Below are 12,551 nucleotides of genomic sequence, written 5' to 3'. Positions count from 1 at the left end.
TTTTCCCAGAGCAATCCATGTTTTTAGAATCAATCAAGAGATCAAGGGTTGGTTTTTTTCCAATTAGAGCAAATGAAATAGTCTGATTTTTTTCTTTTCCTTTTATAAGACAACATTTATCTTGACACAAGTTTCCACATTACTGTAGCTGGCCTGCAAGTGTATTGAATAACAGCGGACTGGTGATATTTGCAAGTCAGACACATATCAAAAAATACACTGAGTTATGCAGAATCCATTTTGCACTGCCTGGGAAAGGCTGGAAGCATGGCACTAAACTCAGGTGGGAAGTGTAGGTTTCAAGTGAGAAACATGGTTAAAGAGGAAGCCTTTCTGTCCTAAGGCAAGCCCAATCTTCTCACCTCCTTAAGGAAGCAGTTAAGTAAAAAGTGGGAAGCTCCACATTTGAAGCAAAGCTGGCACTGCCTGTCCGCAGTTCAGCCGAGAGCCTGGACATTCCCTGGACAGGGAATCATTCCCTGACACGGCACAACGTGTTTGTCAATTGAGCACCAGCAACATGAGGGCTCTTCACACCTCTCAGCTGGGGCAGTGTGAGCAATTACAGCTTAACCACCGTGGAAGTTTAAGCCAGCGTGAAGTTGGCTTACAGCAAAGCACTCAATTCCATGAAAAGAGGGGGCTGAGAGGCTCCCTGATCCATCACCTGGCTCAGAGCAGCACTTGCATGTCTAGCCATGCCAAGGACAGAGCACTAGGGAGGGGATCCTGCTCTGGGTACCAGTTGCAGGACAGTGTCTGGCAGCCACCAGAGGAGGCTGTGAGGAGCAGAATAACAAAACCTCACTTGTTTCCATCCCAGATACCAGAAATGTGCTCCTGGGGGACAGCTGTTTCCTCTGATGGCCTGTTCCACTGCTGGATGCTGCACAGGCTGGCCCTGGGCTGGTCGTAAAGAGAAAGGACTAAACAGGCAGTGGTTGGTTGAGTCCCTGTAAAACTATGCTGCCTTTATAGCAAATGTTCTGAGACCCATAAAGTGCTATCAAAATATGGAATAATCCCTCCTGAAAAAGGCATATTTGAGTTTTATTCCTATCTTTGGCTCCTATGTGAAATCTGGACATTAAAGCACTTGGAAAGCAGACAGGACACAGCTCAGAGTAAGACATCTGAAACTTTAGATACTAATTCATATAATGCATTACACAGAGAAAATTATTTTATTATAGTTACATTTAAAAGCAAGTTTACATTCTAAACTCTGCATGAATTTCCCCTACAGATTTTGATTCATATATTCTGTCAGGACTAAGGGATAATCTCTTCCCACCTGTTAAAGAGCACAGAGGTAGGGAGCAGCATACTAAAGACACACAATCCTCATCAGAAGGACTATATAAATGTACAGTATAAATGTGATTCTGCTTTGTAGCTGTTTCCATCTCTAGACACTATAGATTACCCTTTTTCCTTTGATAGGTTAAATAAACAAAAAAGGAACGTAAGAAATAATTCATTTCACCTAAGAACAGGGTTTAGGGGGGACTTGCATAACCTGAACCTCAGAGGATTGACTGGTACAAAGAACTGCTCGATACCACGCTGCTTGTAGGAAGTACAGCACCAATCAAAACACATGTGGGGTGTGTAGACACCAGAAACCACTACGAAATCTTCCCCATTGGAAGATTCTAATCAACAGAAATCATTTTTCCTATGGGTAGAAGAGGTTATGATTTATATTTTTCCCAGTTTTTCTTAGAAAACACTTAATCTATGGTACCAATAGCAGGAAGTAGCAAATTCTTTCTAGCATTTCAAGTTTTTTGATCAAATAGCTTCATTTTGATGCTTTCTAAATAGAACTGTCTGTTTATTAAGATATTGCTGGTGTTCAAATTGGGATGAAATCAAATGAAATTCTGTAGCTCAAACAAGACATCAAGGTGCATTGACTATGAGGAGGAAGTTCAGAAAGCCTTTTCCAAAAGTGAGAGCCATAAGAGCTTACATAAAGGAGGATTTAGAGAAAATAAAGGAAACTGGTTTAGAGGGAGAGGGAAAATAGAGATTGAAACAGGATAAAAACACACAGAGAACAACAGGTAATCTATTTACTTTGTGGACTAAATGACAGCCTCTGTGTCTGGTGATCTCCCAGTGGTGGTTTTGGAGGGTTAGAAAGACAATGTGCCCTAGATGCTCATGCCCACAGCCAGCTCCCAGTGGGGCATCTCAAAATTCCCCTTCCTACAATTGTGTTTCAGCTCTTCCTCCCACCATCCTCGGAGTGGGGAACTCCAGTGCTCACATTTACCTTTCAGGACTCAAAAGAGACCAACCAGGCTCATAACAGAACTGGAGTAACCATGACAAGCATGAGATAAATATCTAATAACCACTGCCAACTTATTCGATTCAGTGTGTTATCAACAGTGGGAATCAGCATTGAACAATTACACAATTCTGCCCTCAGGGAAAGAAGGAAATGCAAAATACTTCCAAATAAGTCATTGAGGAGGATACATTCAACCTCAACAGAATTCACTGTGTCCTGCCTGGCAGCTCTCCTGACTCCCATTGTGCTGTGGCAAATGGGGATACACAGCACTGGAGAACCATTAATGTTTTTTTCTCTGCTTTTGCCCACATGTGAGCCCCATCCTCCGCCTCTGCTGGGGATACAGATGGGTTTCAATGGATAGAGGGAGGGTCCTTATGGGTCTGTAGTCCTGGGAAAGCCAGCAGCTGCCAGGGACACTTCCCCACTTCACAGGCTTCACTGTGAATTTCCCCAAAGTCTTAAGACTTCAGTAGAGGACAAATGTCAAGGGAAAGGATGGAAGCATTGCCTTGCTCTTAGGCATTGAATAATCTCATTTAGGGACAGCTACCAGTGCTGCTTTGGCCTTGTTAATTTTGCCTTCCTAAGTCAGTGTTCAGACACTCACAGCTTTTGTCTACTGCTGTTATCAAGGCATTTGCATGCACTAATCCATGACAAATGGTTTCATTTGATGCACATCTGATTTCCTTGCCTGCCAACTAGAAAGAGATAATAGAAATACCAAGAGAAACTAAATTAGAACTAAAGGAGTCATCTATTTGTTGGAGAAATTCAAAACAAGGTTAGGATAAACACCACCCAGGCAGCTGACTTGATGGAGAAAGCATTGAGATTTCAGCTGAGGAAAGACAGTTTCTAATTACCTGGAGGGAAAAAAATTGCTGCATTTTAAAGCCTCACAAAAAGATATTACTACAGAAATAATTATACTACAGATGTGGGAGCTGGCTTAGACAGTCATTGCCTGTCAGATCCTGCCCCAGCACACCGAAAACAATTACGAACCCAAAAACCTCTGTTAGCTTCAACTCATCCCTTTGGGTTTTTTTGTTTAACACAGTAGTGACTTCTGGCTGACTGACCACCCAGATTGGAAAGCACTCCATGCAAGTAACCAAAAAGAGGAACTCAATGAGTCAATGAAAGTCACAGTAAATAGTGTTAGTTTAGCTGTGACAGCTTATGATTTAGGCAAGATTTTTCCCCAGATCTCTGCTGTTTAATAAAAGGTGTGTCCTTGTATTAAAAAGGGCAACTTCTGGAAACACCAGACCTCCTTTCATTCCAATGTTGCTCTAAACCAAAACAAGAGCTGGTACTGGCCAGAAGGACACACAAGACCCTCCTCATGTTCACATTGGTATTGAATTTGAACTCTCTGAGGTCTTGAAAAAGGCAGCCAGTGGCAGATCTGAATTTATGCTTCCAGACAGGATTTATGCCTCTATCAGGATGATGGCTTGTTTTGGGTAACTGCTGATATCTATGCAGACAATTTTTTCCCCAAAGAGGAATATCAAGGCAGAAATAAAGAAGGCACGAGGATATGTAAATAATTTTTAAAGTTTCAACTTAGAAAATTGATTCCTAAGAACAGCCCAAACTCCCAAATAATAAGTCCTCAGAATTTCCTACTCAGTTTCAATTTTGTCTTTAAAACATGAGATAGGCTGGTGTTCAGAAGTTTCTGAACTGTAAAATTAGCCAATTTTTAAACACATGATAGAAAACATAGGAATTACTACACCATAAAAAAACAATAATTGGGGGTTTTATGAACATAATTACAGGAAAAACCTATCTAGTCATATTTCAGTGTGTTTTACCACACCTTCCCTATCCTCAGCACCTTTAGCCAGTCCAGAAATGAAGCAAAGTTCTTCCCTGAAATGTGTTTTTCAAAATGCAGTGTTCTGAACATTACCTTACTCATGGTTTCAGTGTTATTTGACCTAATTTCTGTCTGGTTTTAGGTTTTATTTAAATTCAGAATGGCTCAGAATGTGAACACTTACTTCTTAATGTGTTTGTATAGGCAAATATAAGAACTACAGGTACTTTTAAACTCCTGAACGTGTTCAAAGTCACCACTGTGTTATTGTGATTCCTGGGCAGCACGTAGGAAAGAAGTGCTAACCAATAGGTTCCCTTCATTTCTGCATGTTCTTTTAAGAAACAAACATATAAATCAATGAAACCAATTTTCCAAATAAAATGTCCTTGCTTGCTCTCAACCACTTAATTAAACACCATTAACTCTAGTTTGTTTTGGCAACCAATTAATGTCATGATCAAATATAAATAGACTCTGCAAGAAAAGATTATAATTAATAAATCCTGAACACCACATTACAATTGCACTGAAGCCTTGCTTGCCAGAGATATTTAGCAGCAGTTTTGGAGAGCATTAATGAGGACAGTAAAAATAAAGGTTTATCAGAGTGTGCAGTTTAGATCCTGAGGCTCTTGCCTGCACCCAGGCTGATCTGCAGAGCCTTTGGTTGCTGACATTATTCACAACACAGAAAAATCACAGTCCCAGGTTTCCCACTTTCCAACAAACTGATATGTACATTCACAGGAGTGTTCTAATCCAGTTCGCCACAGATATAACTTTCACTTGGTCACAATTTAATTGAAAGTGTATTTTGCTTGCTGTGTTTTAGTAGGTTCACAATGAAGGCTCTTGATTGAGATTTGTCAACTACAGAAAACTAAATTAATCCAGTAGGAGCTTTGGATCATGCATGAGGATGGATTAAAAGCATTCTTTAATTTAAACCAACAGCTCTCCTGATAATCAAGAGACAAGGATCACTGTTTAAGCTGGTTTTTAGTGGCCTATTCATTTAGTAAGAGTTAAGGTACACCATATACAAATAAAACTTAACTGCTTATGGAAGAAGTTTTTGTGCCCAATTCCAAAAATCTCCCAGCACTTGTGGCTGGGTGGGAGCTGCTCATGGAGAGCAGGTTATTCACTGAGTTACTCATAACTCAAGAGACACTGCACCACAACGAGGGCACCCATCCCAGACAACAGATTATTTATGTACTGCACTTCACTTGGTGGTTCTCAAGGAATCACTTTGGCATCATCCAAAAACTAGTAAAATCCTCCATTCCTGCCATCAATTCAGTTCCCAAGTCAAGCTGTTTTCTCAAACTAAGGATTACACTGGAATACTAGGACACAGTTATTGATTATCACAATGGCAACAGTGATCCTGCACCCTGCTGCCACTGAAGTGACCCTTCAAGAAGGGCAGGAGTGGTTTTTTTACCCACTGTGAAGGAAAAGGGGAAAACTGCTATTCCAAAAGAAATACAGAAGGCAAGAGAGAGATGTCAAAAACCAATCTAAATAGAGCGTAGAAATATGAGTCACAGAAACACTGGGCTTTGTAACTTCATTCAGCTTAATTTACACCCCCGATTCCCCATTGTGCATCACTGGCTGAGTCTCATAAATTTAGACTCCAACTGTGCTGAAGTCCTCGTGGTCCCTACCCAGGGCATGATGAACAGAAAGCTCCAACATCACTCCCATGCAAAAGAATAAGTTCAGCTGGAGAAAACTCTTCTGTATAGGGCATCTGAAAGCAGCAAAAAATATTGAGTTCCACCAGGAAAAAAATCTTGCTTGCAGCAAAGGTTGGTTTCATAGAGTGGAAAGGAAAACATTCAGAGGGAAATACAAAGATTACAGACAGTACAGGATAAAATAATATCAAACTTATGGGAGAAAACACATCAATCTTATGAAGCAATGCACTTGAATATTACCTTTTAAAATATAAATGAGCTTTGGACTAAAGCAGGCTAATCATTAAAGGCATGTTTCTGATGTTATCAGCAGAAATACTTCAGTGCAGAGCAATGTAGCTTGCCTTTGGGCTTTATATTTGTAGGTGCCAAATTTTTCTTGGGACTTAACCACCACAGTATGAATTCTCACAGTCTTTAATGCCGTGACAGCAAGATACAAATAGTGCTGTGCACTGAAAGGTCCCTGCATGACTCACCAGGGCCCCAAGGCTGCACTTGGAGAGGGAGGCTCAGCGCACGGTGATGCTACCGGGGCCAGCCCAGCAAGAGGTGCTTTTTGGTCCCTCCTTCCCCAGGGCAGCTCCTGCCGTGCCAAGAGGGATTTGCTCTGCACCTACCCGAGTGTCTGCCTGCAGAGAGGCCTGAGGGAGAGCTGAAGTGGCTCAGGATGGGGACGGGAGCATGGCCAGGGGGAAGGACAGAGCAGGGGGACTAAACCAGAACACAGCCAGTGCCAGTGCAAAGCACACCCAGGAGGCATCATCCCATTGCTCTCTCTGAGCACTCCACCATTGCTCTTTTGCACAAGGTGTGCAGTGAGGGTGACCACAGGAGTGCATTCACAGGGAATGCAGCCACGCTTTCCAGCAGCTCCTGGGGAGCCTCACTGGGCGCCGTGGGCTGCTCAGGGCCCCACTGCACACCTTGGCCAAGCTGCTCTTCATTGTCCTTCGAGCTGCAACACCTGCTCGCCCTCAGGTTGCTCCATCTCCCTGGATCAGAAGTAACAAGGCATCACATTCAGCAGTGTGACTGGTGACAGCTTTCCTCTATCTGCACCAAGCTGTGAGGATCCCAGCTGCCCTTCTTCTGCCACCAACCAGCCAGTGAGGACCAGCTGATGCCTGGCAATGCCAACCTATCCTTTCCCCCATACTTCCCTGTGTCTCAGGCAACAGCTTACAGACCCCCAAAACGCCCATGGCTAGCCCTATCTGCAAGCACACCCTGGAACCATGATGGGTTTTTTTCAGAGGTTTGATGTTTCAGAAAAAAAACCAAAACAATCCAAAAATCAAAATCACAGAGTGCAATACTTCTGATCAAGTCTGCTGCTGTAAACAAGCACATCACACAAGCACAGCAGGCAGTTCGTTGCCATCATGCTGCTAGAAACCCTACCTCATCCTTAAGTGTTGATTTTGTCACATCAGTTCTCTTCCTAAACAAAATACATGTCCATGTACATCCAAATGTATTTTGTGTGTGACCAGGAGGTACTTACAACCTGGATTTCTTCACTTAGCAGTTGGTAATTTCCCATTTTCAAGAGCAGCCTGTGAAGGCCAGGTGTGTATAACAAAGGTATCACAAGGGAGATCTTTCCAGTGAGTGACTGGAACAGCTCGTTATGAGAAGGATTTTCGGATTGTGAACAAACTAGGGCACTGTGGTGCTTTCTGTGCATTTTCTGGTGTAAATGAAAACTGAATCAGACCTTAGAACTTAAAAATTTGCTCATTTTAACTAACACAGCAAGGAACATTAGTTGTCACCTTTCATGGCCATGGCTGGCTGTATTCCTGCCTGGCAATTTGAACATCGTATACTGAAGGCAACAGTTTGCATTCCCATCATGTGATTAATGAAACACAATTCTTGCTAATCATAGAAACTTTTATATATTAGCTACCTAATGCCACACTTGCTTCTGTCAACACCAAGAGCAAAAATCCTGTTGAATTCACCTTCCAAATCTCAACAGTTGTACAAAGTAGAGACACATTTTATTTACACTTTCCTGAGGAATTAGATTCAAAACCCTGTATGTTTTGAACTGAATAGCCACATATATGGGACATATGAAAATAGTAGACCTTTTGAAATGTGAAAATATGCGGTTTACCCCAAGGCTACAAAAAATCAGTGGGCAGGCCAAGATCAGAACTAAGACATTTTTTTGCTCACAGCTACAAACTCCAGTTTCTGCAAAATGCTGTCTACTGAGAAACATGCTCAGAGCATCCTTAGGTTGATGTTCCTTGTTAGTTGGTGCAGAATTGCTTTGAGACTGATTTTTCCATCTCATAATATGAAGTACAGAGAATTACTTCTTGAGAAGATTTTTAATAAGCACATCATTAACTACTGTCACAATAAAAGGTACTTCATGTTTTAGCATCGTAAAATTCCAGCCTTGATTCAGTCCATGATTTCTTCCTCTGAACAGGCCTATTTTTAATTAGCATATTTGCAAATGTCAGCAGTGCTACAGTGGGTACATTTTTCGGCTTGTGTCTACCTTACATCTTTACACTGCACACAACACTAACTTGATGTGCACCTAATTCATTTGCACAAACTTACAGGTGAATCCTGTGTCCTCCAAGTAACACATGGCCAGTGTTGTCATCTATGATCAGCTGACAGATTCAATACCTTGTTATGGAACAAAGTCAAAATTTTGCAAAGAATTGCATGATTGAAAGGGTGATGGATGCCTTTTTTTTTTTTTTTAACTCGAATCCTGTACTTGGCTAATATCTTCTTGTGTCACCAAATGCCAGCATCTATTTCCTACTGCTGGGAGGGTCAATCCTGTCAATCAGATGATCAATGAACTATCACAGGCACTCAGATAACTCTGCAAATCACATGTCCACTCTAACCCCTCAGGCCAATTCCACAGCCCTACAACTGCGTGTGTCTTAGAGACTAGAACAACCAGTGTGGGATTCTTTTCATTACCACTGTTTCTTCTTAAATCACACAGAAATGACAAGCTTGCAAAGATGGAGATTTGTTTCCACATAAAGTTATTTCCTGTGAATGCTTTCACACATCCTTTGCCTAACATGATTTTCATGAAAATGAAATATAGTCATAAAAAACCCTGCAGAAAGCCATGAGTACTGCCTAAGGGGAATTACACTGCAATGGGGTTCTGCAGGTTTACTCCAAGGTCTCCTCCTGATCTATCCAAGTCAAAAGGAACCGGCACCAATACCCAAGGGCACTAAAGAGCAGCACTCAAACTTCTCACCGTGTTAATGAGACAAGAAAGAAATAATGAACAGGCACAAATAATTCAGCATCATTCATCTTATAAGCAAGCAGTATTTACTATGCCTTACTACCTGTGCACACCTGCCAACATTTCACAGAAAATAAAGCTACAGTCAATCACAAATACTGTCATGTAGAGCAGTTTATCATGTTTGTTTCCAGGTTCATACCTTCTGCTAAGTCATCTAACTGAATAAAGAAGTACTGAATTATAAAAATGAAAAATTATACTGCACTGAAAAGAGGCTTTAAGTTTTTGTGATTGCACAGTGTGTACAAATCTATTTCAGCCCATTTAGATACTAGCCTAAGAAAGTTTAGGGGGGGAAGAAAAAGATCAAGCTCAGAAATCTCTGATGATAAACTAACCTTCTTATATATTGCCCTTGACTTCCAGGGTTTCAAAACTGGATTAACTGCAGTAGTCCAGATGGATATATTCACTGTGCTAATCCACTGTGTTCAGTTCAAGTTTATTATGCTAAATACACTCCAAGAGGATTTTATCTTTTACCTGCACCTTCCTGTGCTCAGTGAGACTCTTCTATTCATCAAGCATGAGAATCACAAAATGGGGTGGAACCTGCCTTTTTAATTATCTTGTAACCAAAGTGGCCCCATGATGGAGCTGAACTGCTCAAATTCTCTTATTTTAGAGCACCTCATTATCTGTAGAAGATCACAAACTGAAAGAAAAGGTATGCTGAGCATGCTATTGATTACAGCTATATTTGTCATGATTCAGTAAGTTAAAATATCATATACCAAATATTAAATTACTGAAATTATGCCTTGGCTCATCTGCACCCATTTGTTATTCACTTTTATTTGGCTGAACATTTTAATCTTACTTACAGAGTTTCTAACTAAAAGTAAACTATGCATTCCTAATAATATAAATATGAAAAATAGTGTGTGCTCAGGGACTGCAGTTGAATACATTAAAATCACTCAGTTTGCTAGTTAACATATTTCCATCCCTTTTATGTACAACCTTTCACATTCAGTTGACAGACTGCAAATTCATGGCCTTATGAAAAAAACCACTGTCTTGATTTTCTGTTGTGACAGCAGAAATTGTCCAAAATATCTAACAGTTTCCCAAAAGGACACTCACTGGCTGGTACTTCCCAGGTGCAGCACAATCTGAATTCGAGGTGAACATCATGTCAAATTCCACTCATCTGTCATGTAGTGGATTATTTCTTGAGAGACTGAAATTGGCTGCCTGGGATCAGAACACCATCAATCTTATTCACATAGGGTGCAGGGAAGCTGCCTGAGCCAGGCTCGCAGGAGGGAAAGCTTGGCTGCTTCTAAGTAGGTGATGAGGCAGCTGTAAAACCTTCACTCTATCTGTAGCACATCTCTGAGTGAAAGATTTTGTCATTTTTCACATTTCCCCAACATTTGGTATGCATTCAGTGTCTTGCTGTTCTTGCTTCATAAAAAAGGTGATTTTTCAAGCTTAGGCAAATGTTGCAGAGCTCTGGATCTGCCCAGCTCTCATTTTTTCTCATAATGTCACTTGTTTCAACTGAATCCATAAAATGCTATTACATTTTCCTTTTACATATCTGTTTAGCTGGGCTGGTTTTTCCCATTTCCTTCACTAGGGACACACTCAAATAACCAGCAGCATTACTGATGATTGCATTGTAATAAATCTCTGCAAGTCCCAAATAAGTCCCTCACCCGTCAAACTTCAAGCACTCCCAAACTTCCAGAGCCAGGTGGTAAAGGTAACACCCTTGGTCAACCCGATGCTCTAACATGGGCACTGAGATCCGGCCTAGCAAGGATTTTGGTTTATTCCTCTATACCATGTATGTTTTATTACAAGAAACCAAGACAATACCCACACCTGTGACTTCTGGGCAAGAAATGTACTTGGGAAAACTTTGAGTTTTGAAGTTGCTCAAGACCTGTGTTCAAGACCATCTGTCTATGAAGGGATGTAATTTGATCAAAAAATATTAAAATATTAATTGCCACATTGTAAAATGACTCATCTCTGTGAGTTAACATTTTCCATCTTTCATTACTACAACTCTCAAAGCCTCTCCCACCTTTTCTTTGGATTCAAATTCATTAAGTGACATTCTTGGCCCAACCAATTTTAAACAGATGAAAATATTCTGCTAGGATATGTCAACACCTCAATTTTTAGCATAGCACATTCTTCAAAGTACAATTAGAAGTTGAAGAAGTTGTGTGATCCATTTCTATTAATAAAAACACAATGAAAACCCATGGCTGTGCTGTCCCTGCAGATCCAGCAGTCCAAGGGAGCTGTGTTCTCCACTGCTAACCTGTGGGACTGACTCTGCCTTTACAGGCATTGCACTCTATTCATTCTATTCCCAGCCCCAAATTCTCCTCTGGGCCGCACTTTTGCAGCCCCATCAATTTTCAGAGGCAAACTTGAGAACCTCAGAATAAGTGTGTCTCCCTTATTCCAAGGCAAACACCTGACCTCCAGCACACGCGGGTGACTGAGGGAGATTTGGTGCTGGTGGTTTAAGGAACAAACCTGAACCCAGTTTGGGTCAGATAAGTACAAAGTTCTCCAAACCTGTGCTGTCACAGTGTCCAAGTTCTACAGCCATTTCAGAACTTCACCAAATGGGGAGAAGGGGAGAGAGAAACAAGGACACAGAAACTGAACCATTACCCAAAACGGGATTCTTCTGTTGGGAAATTGTTAGAAAATGACATTAAAGGATGACTATTCCCATATTGGATTGGCAAAGCACAACACACATTAGACTCACCAAAAAACAGATGCTGTGCAATACAAAGGCAAGCAACTCATAAAACTTAAATGAAAAAAGAATTTTGATTAGTCAATCATTTATCAAGACAGACACGAGCACAGGCAGAGAGCCTGCTAGCCCAGAGCTGAGCTCAGTCCTACCTGGTCTGTGCAGGTGATGCTGCTGGAAAGTGTGATGGAGGGACCCCTGACAGAGCAGCATTGCACAGGCACTTATCCACAAATACAGGACCCAGGACATTGCAGAGACCACTGCCATTCTCTAAACAAAATATTAGACAGACATTATTATCCAATGTCTTACAGCACACAGAACAGTCAGCTTCCATTACAACAGTATTTTTAATATTTTTCATTTTCACTCCTTTTGCTAAATGTCTTTTGATTATTATTCGTCCCTGCAGGATACAATTGTTGTACAACAAAGGTCATGCCCAAAAAGGACAGCTGAGGTAAAGAGACATCAACATGGGAGCCTGGATAACTTTAATAATTCAGTGGTAAAAATCAAACTGTAATAATCTGAGGACTAAAAAAACCACAATATAAATAGAAGCTGGAAAATTTTCTCGTACTGATCCATAGCTGAATCTACAGGGGAGTTAAAAATATAAATTAAATTTAAAGAAA

General features: G+C 41.0%; 1 protein-coding gene across 1 annotated transcript in view; it reads right to left on the bottom strand.

The window, feature by feature from the left end:
- Positions 1-12,551, bottom strand: part of TAFA1 (TAFA chemokine like family member 1) — a 224,513-nt gene that overhangs the window by 209,457 nt on the left and 2,505 nt on the right. The window contains exon 2 of the mRNA XM_010390208.4: positions 12,063-12,183. Coding sequence (XP_010388510.1) covers positions 12,063-12,180 — 118 coding nt within the window. The 5' untranslated portion in view covers positions 12,181-12,183. The remainder of the gene's footprint in view (positions 1-12,062; positions 12,184-12,551) is intronic.

Source organism: Corvus cornix, chromosome 12 (genome assembly GCF_000738735.6).
Source record: "Corvus cornix cornix isolate S_Up_H32 chromosome 12, ASM73873v5, whole genome shotgun sequence".
Lineage (NCBI taxonomy): Eukaryota > Metazoa > Chordata > Aves > Passeriformes > Corvidae > Corvus > Corvus cornix.
This window is presented reverse-complemented; position numbering and strand designations above follow the sequence as displayed.